Below are 21,878 nucleotides of genomic sequence, written 5' to 3'. Positions count from 1 at the left end.
ATAAAATCTCTAAAAAATGACTGGCTGTAGTCAGAAGGTTTCTCTGCATCCCGCCTGGCCCTGTGGTCCCGCAGCCGCTTGTAAAATAATCACTCAGAGGCTTAATATTATTTACAAACTGTGTGGTCTATGGCAGGCCTCTTGCTAGCTAGCATTTACATCTTAAATTAACCCATTTCTATTCATCTATGTTTTGCCATGTGTTCTGTGGCTTACCATCTGCTGGCATGTTGCTCCTTGGGTGGCGGGCTGGCATCTCCCCAGACTCCGCCTTTCCCTTTCCTGTCTCTCTCCTTGGACTTCCCACCTGCCTCTAAGCAGCCTTGCCATAGGCCAAAGCAGCTTATTGATTAATACCAATGGGAACAACATATATTCACAGAATACACAAAGCCATCCCCCAGCAAAGGACTCCACACTGGCAGTAGATATTATAGTAAATTTATTTTGTATAAATTATAGTACATATTAACATTATTTACAATGCTATTTTTATTTATAAATGATCTTTATATGAACAGTAAGATACAAACCAATATCCCTTTAAGTAAAAAACAGTTTTGAGAAAAACATTAAAAGTCATTTTAAAAGTATTTTTGAAACTGGTTCTCACATGCAGCAAGTAATTCTATGAAAGGGAATGTTGTCTCCATCCACTCCTCACCCCAAAGGAAAAAGGATATTTTCATACTTAGTTGGGTTTTGTTGTTGTTGTTGTTGTCAGGACCGCTGCTGTCATTGCAGTGTGGTACATAAACTTGTTTTCCTTCTTAGGCTTCTTTCCTAGAGTGAACTAACCTTTCTCGTAAGGGAAGAACACCAGGGATTTCTATTCAGAAAAAGACATTGAAAGCAGCAAAGGCTCCAGAGTATGTCTACTGAAGACACTTCTTAGGGACTCATAGAAGATACTTAACAAGCAAGCATTTATCCACTGCATGGAAGGCACCTAGATGTGGCAAACCTCCAGCGAACACGGTAAGCTGTCTTCAAGAACAGAACTCGGAAAGAATGATGGCAGTCTGTTTATGAACAGGAGCACAGGAAAAGATTCTAGGAGCACAGGAAAGGATATAGCTAGTCTAAGGGAGAGGAGGAGCAAAGGACCCCATCACTGTCAAGTGTCAGAGAACCAGGAAGCAGAGCCGCGCTGATTGACATGAGAACAATGGAAACTACGAAGGAAGCAATCTGAAGTGGGTTCACTTGGAGTGTATGGGCTCGGAGGCACTGATCTGTGTCAAACTGGGAATGCCACTGCCGTCTTCAGGAATCGGAATTAAATTAACTCTGCTTTAGGCACATTGCTTTGGCAAGGTTTAAAACAGATCACACAAAGGAGGCGTTGGAATCAGAAAAAGAAAAACTGTTTTTCTAGATAAGGGATTGGACCCCGGGCCTCATATATAGGAGGCAAGTGGCATCTAACTGCGCTGTGCCCCCAGCTCAGAGAGAAAGCTCCAGCAACTCTAAGGGCAGAAGTAAGGCTGGAAGAAACCTGAGAGACTTGAGACAGATCCTAGAGCCCCATCTGTTGTCTTTTTATTGCAGAAGGAAACAGGCTTGAATAGGAGGAAAGCGAGTGTTAGCCATGCCACCAGTGTGGCCTTGCGGGATGCGGGGAGCAGGGCAAAAGATCTGTGTTAGAATAGGGCTTTGGACACTATTTCAGTGTCCCCGAGGCAGGGACAAGACTGAGGACGAGGCAGAGAAGCTGTCTTGAGAAAAACAGTGCAAGTCTTACTCAAAACACCTTGGGAATCCTGTCCTGGCTGTTTTCAGCTAAAGAGCTGAAGATTCAGGAGAAATGGAGAGAGGACATACAGAATCTATTGGAAAGGATCATACAGTACAATGAGATAGGAGTTCCCTCTGGAAATTCCAGCCTTTTGACTACCATGAGCACAGTGGAAGTACATTCAAGGCACAGCCCCACATTGTGATGATTACACTAGGGTCTCAGTAAGAGGCTTCCTCCATTCCTACATAGGTTGCTAAGAAAAACGTACTTCTGAGTTGCTGTCCTCTGGCTTCATTGTTTAAAAATGTTAGTAAATAAAGAATCAAGCTTCTTACTGGAGAAAACGCGGGCCATCGGGGAAAACAGAACAATGCTTGTTCATCAGAAAACGGGAAGAGGTTCAGAAACATGGCCCTTTTCATTCTCTTAGGACATGCTGCAGACGGAGGAAGAACACCGCTCAGGGCCGCTGAGAATATCACCTCTCCTAGCTCAGTCTGCCATCTTGTCTAAGGTTACTCTCTAGCTGAGCTTAGGAGACACCAGAGCAAGGTTTGATGGCAGCACTGTTGTTCACTCTTAAATGTTAGCAATGGAGGCAGCTTATGGGTACAGTGTCTGCTTAGAGACCCTGGGTTCAGTGTAATATTTTTAAAAGTAGTTTTATAGCAAATTATAAATATATTCTTATTTGCCATTGAGTGAGCCATGCTAAATAAATTATTGACCATTTTTACTAGGTTATGAAGGGGTCAGGGAGGGACCACATTGGAATGGTTTTATTGGGGGGGGGGTGCACTATCTGAGGGCTTGCATAGTGTCTTTTTCAAAACTTTCCATAGACTAAGCAATTAGCAATTATAATCATGTACAAATTCCACCACATGGGAATTACTTTGCGTGCTAATTTCTCTTCATATGTATTTGGATTCTGAAGAGTTCCTTGATCCAGAATACTGGTTAATACTTCTTAGACTTTTTGAGGCTCATGAGCAAATCTTAGAGGCTGAGAATTCCAAGAGGGCAAAAGGTGGAAATATAAAGTATAAATAACCCTGGTCTCCAAAAGGAATACACTGCACACATTACACCTATGTCTACATGGGAAACATTTAGATCACCCAATTAAAAGGCGTTTCAAAGAAGGGGCTGACCTCCAGTGGTGAAGAAAGTTGCGTGCAGGGTTGTGTGGGATTGCACAGGGTTTCAAATCATGCCATAGCCGGAAGCAGCCAAGAAAAACTGCATCTGCTACCTCAGGTCTGCAGCAAGTGGCATCCAGAAGGTCTCATGAAAGTTCATGATGAAAAAATAGTATCTAGGACATAATTCTCAACTACTGACATCACACTAGATTAAAATCACATATAAAGAAGCAGAAAACCCTTGCATCCTTTAGTATTTTATGGATAACCTTGCCTTTTAGCTGGTGGTTTAAACTCAGTCAACAAAATATTTAAACAGTGAAACAATTTTAAGCACATTCTTCTGCGGCCAATCAACAACGTTATGTGCCAGGGGGTTTACAGGTTAAACAGTAAGTGTGCGCCAGAATTAAGACTATGAACCTCTCCTAAGAGGGACGCTGACTGGCAAAGTCTGGTGTGGTAGCATCCATCCATTACTCCCGTACACAGAAGGCTGAGGCAGGATGAGGGGTGAGGGCAGCCTGGGCTGCACGGACGGTCAGTGTCTCAAGGAGACAGAGGATCACAGGAAGAGTGAATTTTAAAAGTCAAGGGAAACAAATCAAAGTGACATAAAACACAGTGATTTCAGATCACTTTTAAAATACACGTTACAGGAAATATGACATCCTTTTAGATGTCAATACCTCCAATGACTTGGGCTCTGAACTCTTAAGAACAGCAGGGGATATTGGGTAGCATGTCACCTGCCATATTCTGTTATGTAATCAGAGCTTGGTGGCACACATATGTAATCCCAGCACTTGAGAAGCAAGCAGGTGAGTCCCAGGCCAGCCGGGACTCCGGAGTGAGCCTCTGTCTCAGAAAACCAAGTGGGGGAAAATCACATTTACACTGAATTGGCAGTTTTCAATAAAGACCTGGCATGGCGGTGCTGGCCTTTAATCCCAGTCGCTCAGAGGCTGAGGCAGAAGGCTGTTCAAGGTCTGCCTGAGCTGCACAGTTAGTTCGAGGCCAGCCTGGCGATTAGCAAGATCCTGTGGGGTTGGGGGGTAGGGGGGGGGGTGAGGCGGGGACACAGTGATCAGTACAGACTGTTGGGATTTCACTCGACAGTTCATGAGGTAGAAGCTGGCTATGTGGATCTCGATTGCAATATCAGAAAATCTCATCTAGGTTTAGTGATTCAAAGACATTTTCACCAGCAATTTGGTAATTGGAATTTCTACACCAGACACTGTATGGTCACGTGCTACTTAATGTGTGTGTTTTACTTGCAAAGACTTCCCAACAGCGAAAAGTGTCGTAATGCAAGGCAGAGACAACAGTGTGGACGGTACATCAATAGTGTACGATATACAGTATTAAGGTAAGTTTGAGTCTCTAAACAGTACTTTAGAATTCAGTGTGAGTGTCAGAAACAATCCTGACCAGCAAGTAAACATCAGCATTTTAATAAATAACATACATGAAACACATTTTTAAGACTGTATATACCTAACAAAACAGTTTAACTCCTAAAGGCCGTGGGTGGATTTATCATGGCAGTGTTCATTTTTACATGCCTTCTGCTGAGCGGAGCCTCCACCTTGTCGGAATCACAGAAGAAATGAGGCCAAGACCACTTGCTATAATACTGTGCCCTCCTGAAATGCTTCTATCCACCTGGTGATGAGAGACAGCGGTTAGACTGGGGAACTCCAGCCACGTGACACCTATGAGTGTGAATCAATTGCTGATTTAAGCTCTTTCCTTCGGCACACAGGAGTTCTTGCACACAGGGGACCCACCCTTTCTCGGGTGGGTAATGTGATCCAACATTTGTCCTGGAAAGTATGTTCTTAGTGGCCTCACTGCTCTGTGTGTAAATGTTCTAAAATGCCCCAGGATGAATGAGAAGGCACAGTGGGTAAAGGCACCTGCCGCCAAGCCTGCCAACCTGAGTTTAGTCCCTGGGACCCGCATGGTGGAAGGTGGGAACCGGCTCCTGCAGGTTATCTTCTGATCTCCACACTAACGCTACCGGCACATATACAGCTAAGAAATGGTGTGTGTGTGTGTGTGTGTGTGTGTGTGTGTGTGTGTGTGTGTGTGTGTGTGTGTGTGTGTGTGTGTGTGTGTGTGTGTGTGTGTACTTACTTGACTTTAGAAGGGATATGTCAGCAAAGGCCCTTATGACAATGCCTTTCCTCTCTTTCTGGTGTGCTGACTCAGTGAGTTTTGGAAAACAGCTATGTACCTGTTTTCCCCCGAAATCTACCAACCAAAAGTTCCCTTTTATGTCCCCTAAATCAAACTTGTTCCAAATTTCTCAACGAAAGGGAACTGATCTGGTATTTAGTCTATTCTAAGGTCAAGAATTTACATATAATACAAAAGCTTTCCAAAATTTTATAGAGGTCATCACAAATTCTTGCGTCTCAAGTTGCCTCTGACAAGACTCAGCTGCAGTCACTGGGAATACGCTTGCGCTGTCTCAGTTGGCTCTTTGTTATTTGGACTACCTCAGACCTTCCCCGCTCCTACGCTTACTGGCCAAGGACTTCTTACAGTAACAGATCACAGAAGAAGAACTGGAGCAAGCTATGAGCATCTGAAATCACTAAATCTCAGAATGGTCTGTAACACATTCAGCTCCAATTTCAAGGATAGGATTTCCAAAACTTCCAACTTTAGGTGCAAATGGCTTATGTATACTGCAACGGAATACTTTTAAGAAGTCCCACAGGGGCTGGAGAGATGTTCAACACTTAAGGGCACTGACTGCTCTAGAGGAGCCAGGTTCAGCTCCCAGTACCCATATGGTGGCTCCCAACCACCATATGTTTGTAACTCAAGTTCCAGAGGACCTGATCATCCCTTCTGAACTCCACCAGGCTGCAGGTGCGCGCACACACACACACATACACACACACTCGAATGTAATAAAACCTTGTCACAAAAGGGCAATTTAATTCTCAAGACCCAGAAGGAGTCATCTGGATAAACAGCTGCACATTACTGTACATCCTAAAGCAGATGGAGGCAGGGGGACTCTTTTAAAGAGTGTAGCATTGTGCCTGGCTGGTACTCGGGAACACCTGCAACTCTAGCACATTAACTCATAACTGCCTACAGAAGTGCCCATCCTGCTTCTGCTCAGAAGCACTCCCTTGTATCCCAAGCACTTAACTTGAAAGCCCGCTGAGAAAACACACAAACAGCGGTGTGCTCTGTGAGGTGGAGCAAATGAAATGTGAGGAGAGGTAAGCTGAGCCATTTGCTCAGAGGGGGCCTTTATTTCCTTTAGGTTAAACAGTTTCCTAGCACCTCAAATTAAGATTCTTGCTGGGATTTTGAAGAGACTGCTTCAGTGTCGAGCATCTAAAATGATACTTGCTTCCTTCTACTCGGTCCCAGGAAACCGCCTCTGAGTCTCTGAATGTGTCTGACTTGCCCCGCACAGCCGTGAGTTAGCCAGCAGTTGTTTGAGGTCCTGCTGTCCACAGAACAACTGGATGGGGAATCCCTGCCCTCACTGCAGGCCAGGCTTCACCCCTGCACTTCCACCTCCCTCAGAGCAGAGCTCCAGGAGCTTCCTCCCAGGTCACATGTGGACACATGGGACTACCCATTTTCTTTCCTCTTCTGTTTAAAAATCATCTGAACAACAGGTTAAATCTTTCTAATTTGGATCTCTGATGTAAATCCTGAGTTGTTCTCTGTGCTTTTAAAATATCATTTAAAACAAGAGCTTGAATTCTCCTGTAGCACAGGGAGATCTGCATTACTTACTTCTGGGTGGAGTGGGCATCATCTGCCTTAAATACATAAAACACCATGCCTTTGTGCAGTAACTGAAACACTTTGGACTCTGAATTCTCCTCTTTGACTTGCGTGACGGTAAATCCTAATAAAGGCTGACTCTCCAAAGCTGCCACATCCTAATTTAAAAACAGACAAAGGAAGAAAGGCTTTTAGATTGAGATGTCATTCGGTGTGAAAAGACTAGATCTTGAGATGTCATTCGGTGTGAAAAGACTAGATCTATATAGCTCAATTTAATATATGACACAGTAATTCTAGCAGCTTATTTTTACTTCACCGGCAGTAAGCCATCTACAGCCACCTGCCAGTTTCCAGCCTGGTCACACCCACTGAAATTCCCAGGGTTTTCACGGTAGCCAGGTAAGCAGGTAGTGACCTTACTTCCAGTTTGTGGATGCAGACACCAGATACTTAGAGCAGTAGGTGAGCTACCCAGATCCCACCGAGGAACTCTGTTGTTGGTTGAGACAGGGTCTCTCACTCTTATAGCCTAAGAGGGCCTGAGACTCGGTGATTTTCCGGCCAGGATTCTCTAGAGGTTTTGTTTTTCCCTACACCACTTTGTTGACTCACCATGTAACCCTGGCGGGCCTGGAACTCGCAAAGATCCACCTGACTCGGTCTCTAGCGCTGGAATTAAAGGTGTGGGCCACCATGCCTGGTCCTCCTTCTTCCTAGAGCTTCCCGTCACCCAAGGTGGCCCCAACCTCCGTGTAACTGGGGCTGACCCTGACCTCCCGAGACCCCTGCTTCTACCAGCCAGTGGCTAGTCTGCAGGCATGTGCCACCATAGCTGGCTTCCCTAGAGTCCTCCTAGGTGACTGGAACACAGATCAGGGCAGCTAGCGACAGTTTACGACAGGGCTCGTCTCATTTGTGCGAATGCCTGGTGAGGACAAGCGAGGGACACCAACGAAGGCTAGACGTCCCTGTCTTGTGTGAAATAGCAGTCACAGGACAACAGAAACACCTGCACATTGGTACTCTTTGAAATTCCTAACACTGAGTAAGAGCTCGTTGAGAAAAAAATAATAATGATTCACACTGAAAGTACCAGTAACAGGACAGGCATGGTGGCTCACACCTGTAATGCCAGCAATGGAGAGGGTGAGGCAGGAGGATGACTGTCACTTTGAGGACAGACAACCTCGGCTAAGTAAGTGGTGAGTTAGGAACCAACCTGGGCTATTTGGTGAGTCACTGTCTTAAAAAAACCCAAAAACACACACAGAGGAAAGCCCAGCACCACCACCTCCCAGTTCCCAAAACAGGGCTTGCTTGACATGCCCAGGGCCCCCATGCACACCCTCAGCTCCCACAAAGCAAAATCTTCCAACAAATCCCACAAAACTAAAACTAGGCCTCAAAGTCACTCTTAGGCGTCCACGTACCTCGCTGGCGGCGTATGTATAGAGTACTTTGTTTTTGATGACGAACCATAAGTGTTTCCAGGGCTTTTTGCTGCCCTTGGATCTGTAAAGGTAGCCACTCATGGTAGAGTCTTCTGTGTTTGCTGACACCTGGGAAAACAAGTCCGGTGAGCAGTTCAGTGGCTCACAGGCTACTTTCCAATAACAACAAACAACACAACAGAAAGCAGTTACTGCAACCATGAGCTGCGGCGGCTTGCCTGCTGAGCTGCTCCTGGCCTGGCTCTGGAGAGCAGCACCTAGCCCTAATCCACCTTTTGTTTAGCAGACATCTTTTGTTTCCCTTGCTGCCCTCTGTGTGAATCCTGCCTTGGAGTTACACAAGGATACAAAGGCCTATGCAAAACTTGATTCAGGAAACCAGAAAACCTTGGTACACAACAAATGAAGGAATTTGCACTTGGCATTGTATTGTGGGGAGCCCCTTTCAGGTTGTTTTGAGCGTAAGGAAATTAAGTGGCTAAAATGTATTGGAGAGAAACAAAACTGCCTTAGGCCAGCCTCCTTCAAGGCTGGACCCCCATGCAGCCATGAAAGGTTAAATTCATTCTTAAGATGCCTCTGAGTCTTCCTTCCATGGACCCTTGTGAACCCACACACCTGAGTAGCCACTCACACAGCTACATTTGGCGCCCAACGTGGGGCTTAAAGAAGGAAAAGGATCCACTGAAGAAGGACAGAGGAGCCGGTCATCTTAAGACCTGGAGGGAGTGCCCTCAGGGTAAGAGGACTTCAGGATTGGGAGCGTCATGGGGGATTTTAACTCCCCATCTCAGGAGAAACAGAACGTACAGTTGCTAAATGCTTGTCAAATAAAAAGCAGTAACTGCACAGTTATTAAAGATAGAAACAATGAGACAGGAAATAAATCAAGGAAAAAGACCTTTCTCAACAGAGAAAAGGGAAAGAAAGAGAATAAAAAAAGGAAATCTTCTCAACAGAGAAGAGGGAAGGAAAGGAAATTTCCTGAAAGAAAAGGGAGAAAATTTTTAATCAAGAAAAAAGGAATTTCCTGGTAAAAAGGGGAAAAATATTGAAACTAGGCTCTTTCTGATATAAACATTTCAGGATAGCTAAAACTCTGAGCTCTTTCTGCCTGCAAGCACAGTGTCAGTATCCCAATTACAAAGAATCAACAGGTGGGCCTCACTGCTGCTGGCTGAACAGCAAGTCCAGAGCTTAAAATTTTGTTGCCTGTTTGCTTAATTTTGGTTTAATGTTTTTTATATTTCCCTCAGAACAGGAATAACTCAATATTAAAGATCCCTTCATAGGAAATGTGTTCTGTTCTTCCTTTATGGTGGGAATAACTCATTATTAGTAGTCCCTTCATGGGAGAAAGAGGAAGTTTTAAAAGACCCAACTTCTGGTAAAGAAGGGTTACAGTCAAGACATGGAATGCTGAGTCAATGCTGTTTAAATTTCCAGAGATATTAATCATTCAATGTATAAGGATGTTCTTTTTTTGATTGTCTAATAATGTTTGGATGAATGTTTGATTTTCATGGTAGATAAACTAAAAAAATAGGATTCATAATTTTCAACTATAAATTAGGTATGCTCTTGTCTGTTGATCATTACTGAGAATGTGGCTCTGCTCTTTAAGTTGCTTTCTAGGAATTCTTCGTTTAATTCTATAGAAATATAACACCTGAAACAGATTAGGTTGTTAGCTTATTAAATAATGTGACTGCTAGGATAAAAACCCATTGAAAATAATCTCTTACTGATAAAGAGGTTACAAAATTATTATTCTAGTAAATAAAATATAGATAAATTGTTTGATCCACATTGTTTTATGTTTTTTTTTTTTTTTGTTTTTTTTTTTTTTTTTTTTCTTGTTTTTGGTTTTTTGAGACAGGGTTTCTCTGTGTAGTTTTGGTACTTCTCCTGGATTTCACTCTGTAGACCAGGCTGGCCTCAAATTCATAGAGATCCGCCCATCTCTGCCTCCCAAGTGCTGGGATTAAAGGCGTAAGCCACCACCGCCCGGCCCATATTGTTAATAATTGGCGATTTACATTAACGTGTAACTTGGGGGTCTATAAAAAAGGATCCTCTTTTTAAGATTTTATAAAAAATATTCCAGAGTATTGCCTAAAGTTACCTCTTAAAATCCTATAGTGATTGTATTTAGTGCCTTTATAGATGGCATATGTAAAAAGGCCCATGAAAATAAAAACTGATGATAGAATTTCTCAATTATTATTGCTTCCATATCAGATTAGGAGATTGCCTGCTCTTTTTGGTTTTTCGAGACAGGGTTTCTCTATTAGCTTTGTGCATTTCCTGGATCTCACTCTGTAGACAAGGCTGGCCTCGAACTCACAGAGATCCACCTGGCTCTGCCTCCCAAGTGCTGGAGACTGCTTGCTCTTAATGATTTTCAAAAATTATTAGATGATATTAATTGGTTGCGGCCTACAATTGGATTGTCTACTAAAAAATTAACCAATTTGTTTCAAATTTTACAAGTTGACTCAAATTTTAACATTCCAAGACAGTTTACAACTGAGGCTAAAAAACAATTAGCCTTGTTAGAACGTAAACTACAAAATGCATATATGGATAGATTAGACCTTATGAAGAGATGCTTGTTAAAGAGAAGGGGGATATGAGGACCCCCAGAGATAGACTAAATAATGCCCTACTAATTTTAAAAATTTTCTAAATGCTAATAGAAAAGAAACAAAATTGAGTTATGGAACGAGTTGCTGAATTGAGCCAGCCCATGCATTATAAATATTTTAACATCTAAATAGTCCAGGGAAAGTGTTAAGTTAGGGCCAAGGTTATGCTTATGTGTCCACAGGAGACCTTTGCAACAACTAACCCTTCCAACCTGGGGACACCTTAAAAGTTTGTGTAAAAGGAGACTCAACACAGCCACAACTGGCTGTTGAAAGCCACAACCATCACCACATCTCAGAATGACACTGGGTGTTCTCTGCCTGCATGATGGCTCCATGATGTGGTTAAGGTTTTTATTATAAGAACAGCCAGAGGCAACTGGGAGGGTCCAGAGCAGAGACAGAAGGGGAGGAGACTGACCATGGCCAGGCCTATGTGCTAGAGTCAGGAGAACACCAGGGGCAGAGGACAGCAGAGCAGAGCGAGAATAACTGAGTTGTAAGAAGCCTATGGTCTGGAGGGAGTTGAGCACAGGGGAGGAGGTAGGGAGGGCTCAGATGCCAGCATGGACTTTGAAATGTGGAACAGGTACTTGTGATACTGAGCAAGCCTGGAGGCCGGCTGTGCTTTGATATGCTGACAGGCTCGCTGTAGCCAGAGGTGAGGAAAATGACCCCCTCTGGCAGATGGGGAGCATTTCACAAGTTCCTGAGGGGTGCTGCCTTTTATCAGACTGTCAAGAATCCTACAGTCCAGCCTGAGCTCACTTCTGAACATCTGGACTGCCTTTCGGAGTCTGGAGAGCCCCCCCGGGGTTTCCTTAGGACATTCTCAGTCTGTGTCCTACAGTATGAAGTCTATCAGCAAGGGTGTGCTCCCCAAAGCTTTCTGCAACCATCTTTCATTGACTCGGGTCATACGGATGACGAAAAAAGACTGCAAGGCTTCTGCTCCATCCATCAGAGTACTAAAATTCACGTCCTAATGGTGATGGGAAATGGCATCCTTCTTTCTGAACTCAGCCCCGTCAAGTTCAGTGGAAACACTTACTTCCTTGAGAGCAGCTGGGATTTTCTTCTGTCTCCTCCCCGATGGGATACTGTGCAAGACTGATGACAAGGCACTTGAAGGGGACTTGTGATTCCCAGGGGATCCAATCCGAGGGGGCAGCTGGTGATCTGGAACAGAGCAGGCATGCTCATGGAGCAAGGGTAAGCAAGCATGCATTGCTACGGAAATCAGTCAACTATGACGTACCAAATACCCATGGAAGGGCTCTCAGGAAACAAGAACTGAGTAGGAGCTGAGTTGATTACATACGGAATTTCTGAACGACACACCACATGAGAAGATCACATTTCTGTATCCTCAGAATCCTGAAACAGCTAGGGACACTCTCAGTGGCAGGGTGCCTGCTTTGTGTGCACAATGCCCCAGGTTCAATCCTCAGTACCAAAACGTGAAGTAAAAATTCACTGTCATGGACATGGAGGCACATGTCTGTCACCCCAGATATAGGAGGGTAAGGAGTTCAAGGTGCATCCTTACTTAGCATAGCAAGCTCAACCCAACCTGAGTTACATGAGACTCTATCTCAATAAACCATAAGTAAAGAATTCTGAAACATGCAAGTACATCATCAGTTTCACAAACTTCCCTACTGACTTAATGAGGTGGATTTAGACAATGGAAAAGATATATGAAGAAGATATAATGAAGCTGGAGGGAAAAACGGGGCTGGGGTGGCTCTAAGTAATTTGGAATGCTATTTAGGCTGGGTGGGGTGGGGAGATTGGATATGAACAGTTTGGCCTTATGACAAATCTAACATTTTCTGTTTCATAGTTTCGTTTTACATGGGGCTAAGGATCAAGCTTAGAGCTCTGCACATGCGAGGTAGGTCCTTTCCACTAAGCCACATTCCTCCCAGACTGAGTTTAGAAAAACAGAGCAGGCAGTAGGCAGGAAGAGGGGTTTGCAGAAGGACATTACTGAAGTAATCTAGACCTTGTTAAGGTTGACACGAGGAACTCAGGTTGACATGAGGAACTCACGACAAGTGAGACTTTCTGAAATGAAATGACAAGATCTACTGACCAAATAAAGTGTGTGGTGAGAGATGAATGTTAGCATTTCACATTGAGACAGCCAAAGAACAGAAAGGGAAGAGAAAGGTTGACAAAGGAATAGATGAATGGGTCTTCAAAAATGTATACAAACAGTAACTACTGACTTATAAAAACAGGGATTCTAAAAGAGCTTGGCCTCTAGTTTTATTCATACAATACTCCTCTTTCCTAAAGAGAAACTATTCTTCATGGATATAAAGAATGATGTTTTTAGAATTTAGAGCCTGTAAGTTTCCGAAATTTAAAATATAGACCTGAGCAGTCCTCTTAAGCAGAGTTCACTCTGCCTGTGGGCAAGCAAAGCTTGCAGATACTGAACAGGCAGACACAAAATACCTTGTATTTGTTCAAAGATTAGAACCTGACAAAGTGTGGTTGGAAGGCGGAGAGTGCCAGGCTAATCTGAGTTACAAAGGGAAACCATCGATAAATAAGTAAATGGAAGTGTAGAGAAAAATCTCACTAAATCAATCATCCAATGAGCCAGAACTCACTAACCAAGTGCCAGCCTCTATGTTCCTATGCTCAATTACTTTGCAGATGAAAGCATTTTAGAGACTGGGAGTGTAGCGCAGTGGTACAGTACTTAACTCACACGTGCAAAGTGTTGGGTCCTTGTACTTCCAGGGGGTGGAGTAGAGAAAGAAAAGAAAATCTATCTCAAAAGTGAAAAACAAGGGCTAGAGAGATGGCCCGGGAGTTAAGATCACCTGCTGCTCTTGCAGAGGACCCAGGTTTGACTCCCAGCACCCACATGGGGGCTCACAACCATCTTAACTCCAGTCCAGGGGATCCTACACCTCTTCTGACCTCTGAGGGCTCCATACATGCATGTGGTCACTACAGTCATTCAGGCAAAACAATCATACTCAGAAAGAAATAAATCTAAACATAAATGAATAATAATAAGCCAAAACTTTGAAACAGCTCACAAATAAGTTACCTTTTAACTATGTTAAGCATTTCATCAGTAATCATTCAATAATAAGTTTTCTTAGTAAAACCATTTCACGTTGTTAATGGAATTGCCCTAAAACTCAAGTTGGAGCATACTGGGAATCAAGACAAGTCTGGCAATCATGCTTCATGCCAAACATGGTTCTTTTAGGGAGAGACTCAGGTTAAGCATTCACTTTGGTATTACCTAATTTCTGCAGTTCTTGGAAGCAGTGTTCACACACTCTTGCAGGTTGCCTTTTCAGGTAATCTAAGCCGTACTTATTTGACGAGCAGGCTTGGCACACGATCTGAAAACACACTGCAATTATTTCATTCAGGAAAACCCCTGATTACAAGCCATAGAAAAGGCTGCAGTTTATACCACTGTCCATTGATCAGCACAGTGTGACAATGACTGAACCTCACTCATCTTGTGGTGTTCTGGCAGGCAGTGAGCTAACTTACAGAGCACTTCCATAGACAGGCTCCACATAAGCCCTGACTGCTTCCTTCATAAACAATGTGCTCAGCAGAGCTAACGCACACAAGCCTCCAGAACACTGCTTAATGTGCAGGAACTTCTCACAGGCTCACTGACCACCCCTCCGCCTAAACATTGTCTCTGCCACAGTACTACTACCTCTCTGAGGCTCTACCAGGTTACGGCATCCTGTTTGATCCTTGGAAGAGCTCTCTATCACTATGCTCGTTCTGCTAAAGAAGTCATGAAAGCTTACACTTCCGTGTGGATTGAAAATACCTTCCAAAGACCCACTTGGGCACTAGCAGGAGGTGGCCGAAACTTTTAAAAGTTCATTACAGCGGGTACCTTCCAAGAGGACTGTGGGGACATTTCTTCCATGTTTTTCACTCTTAACAATCAAGTACACTGCTTTGCCCACACATGCTCTCACCATGATGTGCTGCTGTCTTAACCCAATACTAAGGCCAATTGACCAAGCACTAAAGTCCAAAAGTGTAAGCCAAAGTAAACCTTTTCTCTTTCTAAATTGACTTATTGGGCCAATGGTGATGGCACACATCTTTACTCCCAGCATCCAGGAGGAAGAGGCAGGTGGGGCTCTATGAGTTCAAAGCCAGCCTAGTTTACATAGTTTGAGTTCCAGGCCAGCAAAAATACAGGGACCTTCCTACCGATCCTTGTCTACAGGGAGATGGCAGAAAGAGTAGGCTGTAATATAAATAAACTGGGGGCTGTTTTGTTCTTTAAGACAAAATGGTTGGCCTTGACCTTGCTAAAATCTTCCTGCCTCAGTCTTCTGAGGGCTGGGACTTACAGGCGTGTGCTACCACGCCTGCATTAGTTTTCTTTTTTTGAATACAGGTTCTCCATGACTGCAATAACACTGTAACTGTGCGTGGAGAGTGAAGAAAGGGGAGTCTCCCACAATGCTCCCTACTCCAACCCCGATACACAGATGAGACAACATCTGTGGTTTTTACTACTGCTGTTGTTCTGTGTCATACACCACAGTGACTTCTGAGGGGCTACTTCCTCACTGCGCACAGCCCAGAGACACGGACATCACCCCAGGGATAGACATGTCCCTCTGACCTTCCCACAGGCCCTGCAGTGATGTCTTCTCCAGGTCAGGGTAAATTCACTTGTGCACATCATACACATGGTGGCTCTGGTATCAGGAATCCAGATGGGAGCCTTTGACCCAAGAGGACTGACTTCCTCTTTCTTGTCTGAGTCCTGTGGAAGGAGGAGGACTGTGGTTACTTGGTGCACACTGCCTGTGATAGAATCGAGTCTTTGCAGTGGGCTTCTCCAGTGCTGAAGGCATCATCAAGGAGGTGGGAGGGGAAGGGACCATGACATTTTTCGAGGCCTCAGTATATTACGATTAAATACATTTGAAAATCCTCTGTTGCAAAACTATCTGCAAGAGATGCTCATGATACTGGGATGAGTAGCTTCTTCCTTAAGCTATTGCTGCTCTCCCAGTTCCCTATGGTGAAAGCTGGGGATAGAGCTGGGGTAGGGTGCAAGTTTAGTGAGGAAAGCCCTGAATTCAATCCCTACAACACACAGAGAGACACACAGCGACACACACTCCCTTCCCATACACACTGACACATACACAGAAACACACAGATACAAACAGACAGACACAGACACACACAGAAAAACACACTCCCTCCTCATACACATCCCAAGATACATACATACAGAAACACATACATAGACACAACACTCCTTCTCCATAAACACCCCCCCCAAAGACATATACAGAGACAGATACACACACACACACACACACACACACACACACACACACACACACACACAATTTCCCACACTTAAGTCTAACAACTAGGAGGAACTAGGAGCACACATACCTCCTCCAATCCGTCTCGAAAAAACAGGTTCCTTTCCTAAACCTCTGTGAACTCTTAATAGTTAAAGGAAAAGCAAAGCCTGAAGCCGGCCTAGCAGGGGAGGACCACAGTACCTCATCAAGGCTCCGGCTGGGGCAGAAGGTGATCTTCTTCTTGGCGTACTCTTCTATGGCCCTGGATATGGCCTCCAGCCAGTCATCTCTTTCTGTGGCAGAACTGACGGGGGCAAAGGTTCATGGAGAAGACATGAGCACGGAGTCCTTCTGTCTTTTTCTCTCTCTTTCCTTCTCCCCTGGCAGCTCAGCCTACCCTCCCGTCAGTCCAAAGGGGATTCCTTCCAAAAGGTATCATTTTCTTTACCTCTGGCAGCAGGAACATATGGCTATTTGTGGTTGCACATCAAAGCCCACGCTCCCCAGGCTCCCTCAGCATCCCAAGGACATGTCATACATGCCGAAGTCCATGACAGCATGCTAGCTAGCCCTTTTCACTTGCCCAGGCTTCCTTCCTCCTGATGCCCATTTGTTCTCTTCATAATGGTAAACTCCCCCCCTCCACACACACTGTTCTTGCTACATTCACATTCTACCTCCCCCCCCTCATTTTCTCTCTCTCTCTCTCTCTCTCTCTCTCTCTCTCTCTCTCTCTCTCTCTCTCTCTCTCTCACTCACCATGCTCTATTCCATTGTCTCACACTCCCCACTTCCTTAGCCCTGGCCATGTCTGGTCGCTGGCTAAGTCCAACCATTTCTTTCTCTCTCTGCTCTGGACTCTTCCAGATGCCGCTGGCTGTTCTCTCTCCCTCACTCTTATCTACAATAAAAACCTTCCTCTGTCATAGAGTGGTCATGTGGGCAGCTTCTTTCCTGCACCCCCCCCCCCCCCCCCCCCCCGCTCACATGTCTGGTGCCGATACCCTCACATACATCCCCCTGGCTTCTGCCACCTACCACATTCGACTCCAAATTTTAGACTTTGTCTCTTCGGCTGCTTCTCCTCCACCTGCTCTAAGTGCTCATCTCTCCTCACCTACCTGCTAAGTGTCCTCTCAGACCCTCTGCTTCTACACCCTCCTGGGCACCCAGCCCCTGGGAAGGCTCTGCCTCTCACTGGCTCCCTGGGCCTGCTGTATGCTTCTCCACTGTGATTCAGGGCGTCCTTCCACTAAGGTGTTCCCCGCCCCTCTATTCAATTCTCTCTCTGGAGATGGTCCGGTTCCTGACTCTTCCCTAGGTCTCTCCCATCTCATCTTTGCTCTGCTCCTGGCTTCTTTCCCACCTGTCTGTCTCTTGGCTCGCTCCTGGAGCTCGATTCACCTCTAACCGCTTTCCTCCTTGGACTCAAAGATTTCATTGAAGCCTCACATCTTACTGTAAATGGTTTGGCCTCGGTACAGCTCAATGGCCCCAAATGGCACACTCACAGATTTGTTTTGGTTTTGTTCCCAAGACAGGGTTTCTCTGTGTAGCCCTGGCTGTCCTAGAACTTGCTCTGTAGAGCTTGCTGAACTCAAACTCAAGAGATCCACCTGCCTCTGCCTTCCCAGGGCTTGGATTAAAGGCCTGTGCCATCACGGCTGGGCACTTGCAGATTTTTAACGATTTCTGCCAACACCACATATATACACACCCACACAAAATGATCCCAAAAATCTCTTTTGTTTAAATTTTCTCTGCTCTCCACTCTTAAAAAAACCTCTTTGCTCTCAAACATCTCTTAAGATAATTTTGTAAACTTTCTGTATCTCCAGATTTGTAAATTTACTGGGTGTGATTTTAAAATCTGTAACATCTATAACAAAGCTTAAAACTTGTAACAGAAAGGGTTTATAGTTATAATATATATATACATACATACATATACATACATACATACACACACACACACACACACACACACACACACAGACACAGATAAAGTTTACTACAAATGCTTGTACGTAACTTGGATTCAACTCTTGTTTAAAGATTAGATTAGCATAGTGTATATGTAACTTGGATTCAATTCTTGTTTATGAAAAACAGGACTTACTAACAACAAATGTTTGATTGACGTTTAAGGTCTATTGAGGCCAGCAGAAACTGACTTAAACATATAGGTCTAGCTGCTCTGTCTTTGCTAACTTTGCTAAGCTTTAGCTATGAGATAAACTGAGGCACACACAAAACTATGATACTATGCAAAGGCACACTATGAAAGGATCAGAAAGACACAAGACTGTGAGGTGACAAGGACCTATTTTTCGCACCATAAACCACAAGCTGATGTATAAATGAACGGAACTAACTGCTTATGGCTGTGAGGGCTCACCCACTACTCAGCACACCAAGTTTTGTTCCTAGTTGTCTCTCACAGTGTTGGAACCTGACCCCTGGTCCTTGGGAAGCTGCTGCCTTGCTTGCTGACCTTGATCAGATGTCCTCCCTGTGCTAATTCCCTGCTGGTTTCCTTCCTCTTAAACAGCTCACTGAGGCTCCTTGTTTGTGTATCCTGTATATTGGTGTGGGCAGCTAGGATGCAGGAATGTAAAACATCTAGCAAACTTCTGCCCTCTGGGGTTCTCCCACTGTATTTAAGGCCTCCTCCCTCCTTCAATAAATGACCCACCATCTTGTCTCTGTTTTAATCCTCAGCCCCTTGCTCAGACATGGTGAATGGGTAGTAGCGCGGGGCGCTACATCACAGAGCTAGCTCCCTTTAACCCAACTCCAGCATGAACAGGCCAGAGAAGAGGAGGCCTGCCTAGAAAAGGGCATTCTAGTTTTGCATTTTCAACCATGCCTCTCCTCCAAAACCCTGTGGTTTATTCCCCTTCATTATTGGTGTCAAGACAGATATGAAGTCAGTTAAAATTTGTTTTGCATATTCAAAACTTCCAGACACACTTTAGGTCATATAAAGTTGATAATCTATACATATACATAGAGAGCAAAGAGAGAAGAGACTCAAAATCTATCCTAACGAAACAAATCCTTCATGATGGGAGCCTAATGATATAAGGAAATCCCCGTATTTTTTGGACATGATATTAAAGTATGCAAAATGACCTGACAACTACATTTAGATTTAAAATACTTCAGAAAAATGTAAACAAGAAAGCCAGCAGTAGAGTCTTGATTTCTGCAGCTCATTGTATTATTCACTCTCATTTTAAGTATAAACAATTCAATATGTAATCTATATTGAATTATATATTGTTTTTATATATTATATATTCAATGTATAAGTATTATATATAATATAAATAAATCATATGTGAACAAATTAAAAATATTATTAAATTAAACTCCTAATGTGAACAGAGAGACACATGGAAGAGCACAGGGTACTGATCTTTGGATTGCTTTTGATTTCCCCCGCTTTGCTAGGGATGGAGGATCACCCCCAGGAGGACCTCAGGAATCCTAGACCAAGAACTCTAACAATGGCCGATTACAGCCCTGGCTTCCTTGTTACTGTAGAAGATACTAGAACACTTGCCTTCCCCATAATAAACATTTTCTGTAACGTACTTCCCTGATAAATGCCATTTAGTCTATTTATTCATATTGACAGAAGAATTTACTAATATTTAAAAATTGAAAGTTCCCAAATTTTATTATGTACAAAGAACAAAACAAGAAATAACACTGTCCTTTATAAACCAAATGAAATCTGCCTGTTACTTCTACTATTCTAGCATTATTGCCAAAGACAACTGCCAATCAATCGTTACTGTGCTCATCCAACAGCCCCAAATGCTTCCCAAACGCCGTCATTTCTCATCTTCAGAGCCCCTGGAATGCCTGAGGGATCTTACATCCCCCCACGGCATTAGCAGACAAGGAAACCGTGGGTCACCAATATTAGACACTGGCTTTATCAATGACAGGTTACTGACTCCTCAGCTGATGAGACCCAAATGCGGTAAAGGTCTGTACCATCTGGTGTGTGTTCTCTGAAGAACTACGGCACAGGAACAGACCCTGAGACTTCTGGGCAAACACTTATGAACCAGCTCTCCTTCCACTGCCCACTTTTTGCTCGAAGTAAATGAAAACAGAGAGGCAGATGGCTAATTTGAGAATTGCTGTTGGGTTTTTCTGGAGCCCTGGGAGCATGAGGAATGCGATTTGACTGTACAAATCATGTCACATATGCTGTTCTTTTGTATAATCATTCCTGGCGCGCTCTCGTGTGGGCTTCTGCCAAGACAATGTTTACCAGCTCTTGATAACACATTTCTTACAGACCACACACATTCGCCTGAAGCATCCAGTGCTGACATCCTAGGCCTTTTGGAACACAATTAGCAGAAGAATCCACATCTTCCTCAGGCTGAAAAACAGGCTGAGGACTTTGTTTTTTATAGAATGTGTACATCATCAGAAGGCAAATCTTTGCCACGTAAAATTATTTTCCTCTCAATTGCAATGAATTACTGGGAGGAAAACTGCCCAGCTGAAGGGATTTCTGGTGTATCAGACCTTGCCACACCACTGTTTGTGCTGATAGCAGGGTGCAATGCTGATGTTTGAAGGCCACATTATTGTGACTCTTCTGAAAATTACATTTACTGGGCAGTTCTGATAGGTGTGAACTGGACATAGAAAATCTGCTTCGGCTAAGGATTCCCACCTTACTGGGCACAGAAGAGGGACACCCTTTTAAATTTAGGAGCCAGGGCAAGCCTGAAGAGGGCTGCCAGGCCCTGAAGAAAGCCAAGAGTCTCACGGGGAAGTGCAGTTCTCTCTGTGCACCCACAGTCTCAGACTTTGCATCTCCAGAATGATGGCACTCACACATATACATCATCCCAGGCAGCCTTCTGACACTGAAATCCTTGCATGCCTGAGGGAGGCTCCATGCTGACATCCACATGTTCAACGTGCATGCCAACCCCTGATTTGTCCCTAGACTGTTCTCCTTCAAGGGCTACCTATCACAGGGAATGGCATCATCACCCTACAGCCCATAAAGCCTGTCAACTCTTGATGAATAATCCTTTCTTCCACCTTCTGTGTTCAATTAATCACTTTCCCCCAAGTGTTGTCCACACAGGAGTGAAATTTTTCTCATCACATTATTCTCTGTTATAAACTATTAAGTGGCTTTCCTATGGCTCTTATGCTACAGACCCAGATCTACAAGATGGTTCTGCATACTACTTTACCAGACCCTTCAAGTTTCTCTTGGCTGCCTTTCATATCATTTCCTAGCCCACATGACATGCTCCTTTCTTCTACCTTAGAACCTTTGTAGTCACTGTTCCTAATCACCAGGAGGCCCTTGCTTTTCCCTCTGCCTAGTTATCTAACCCCTACCCTTCATAAGTCAGTGAACACAGCAAGCCTTTAAGGCCTATCTCCATGTCCTTTCTCCCTATATCTAGCTTGCTTAACAGCTTCATAACAATTAGCCCTCTTCCTGTATCCTACTTAATTACAGAAGTCCTGACTTTACCTGGGTTAATATTAGCTAAGTACACGTCTGCCCAAGTGGAATACAAGCTTAGAGAAGAAAGGCTCTTTTAATCACCCATTGTCCCTCTACGCCTAGCACAATCTGAGCCAAGGGCAGAGGCTCCGTATTACTGACGGACTGAAGTAATGAAGTCTGTAAGAGGCAGAAAGATGTGGCGTAGGATAGCGTGCATGGAGACATAAGCTGGAAGCCGGTGCTGACTGTCTAGCAATCAAGGTTCTAG

At 44.1% G+C, this 21,878-nt stretch overlaps 1 protein-coding gene across 1 annotated transcript in view; it reads right to left on the bottom strand.

The window, feature by feature from the left end:
• Positions 1 to 413: 413 nt before the first annotated feature.
• The window catches only part of Fgd6 (FYVE, RhoGEF and PH domain containing 6), a 121,174-nt gene continuing 99,709 nt past the window's right edge, over positions 414 to 21,878 (bottom strand). The window contains exons 15-21 of the mRNA XM_036169862.1: positions 16,306 to 16,408; positions 15,402 to 15,545; positions 14,031 to 14,133; positions 11,808 to 11,935; positions 8,088 to 8,216; positions 6,664 to 6,812; positions 414 to 4,554 (exon numbers count right to left, since the gene is read on the bottom strand). Coding sequence (XP_036025755.1) covers positions 4,518 to 4,554; positions 6,664 to 6,812; positions 8,088 to 8,216; positions 11,808 to 11,935; positions 14,031 to 14,133; positions 15,402 to 15,545; positions 16,306 to 16,408 — 793 coding nt within the window. The 3' untranslated portion in view covers positions 414 to 4,517. The remainder of the gene's footprint in view (positions 4,555 to 6,663; positions 6,813 to 8,087; positions 8,217 to 11,807; positions 11,936 to 14,030; positions 14,134 to 15,401; positions 15,546 to 16,305; positions 16,409 to 21,878) is intronic.

This window comes from Onychomys torridus, chromosome 20 (genome assembly GCF_903995425.1).
Source record: "Onychomys torridus chromosome 20, mOncTor1.1, whole genome shotgun sequence".
Lineage (NCBI taxonomy): Eukaryota > Metazoa > Chordata > Mammalia > Rodentia > Cricetidae > Onychomys > Onychomys torridus.
The sequence above is the reverse complement of the archived record's forward strand: the minus strand, read 5'-3'. Positions and strand labels throughout refer to the sequence as shown.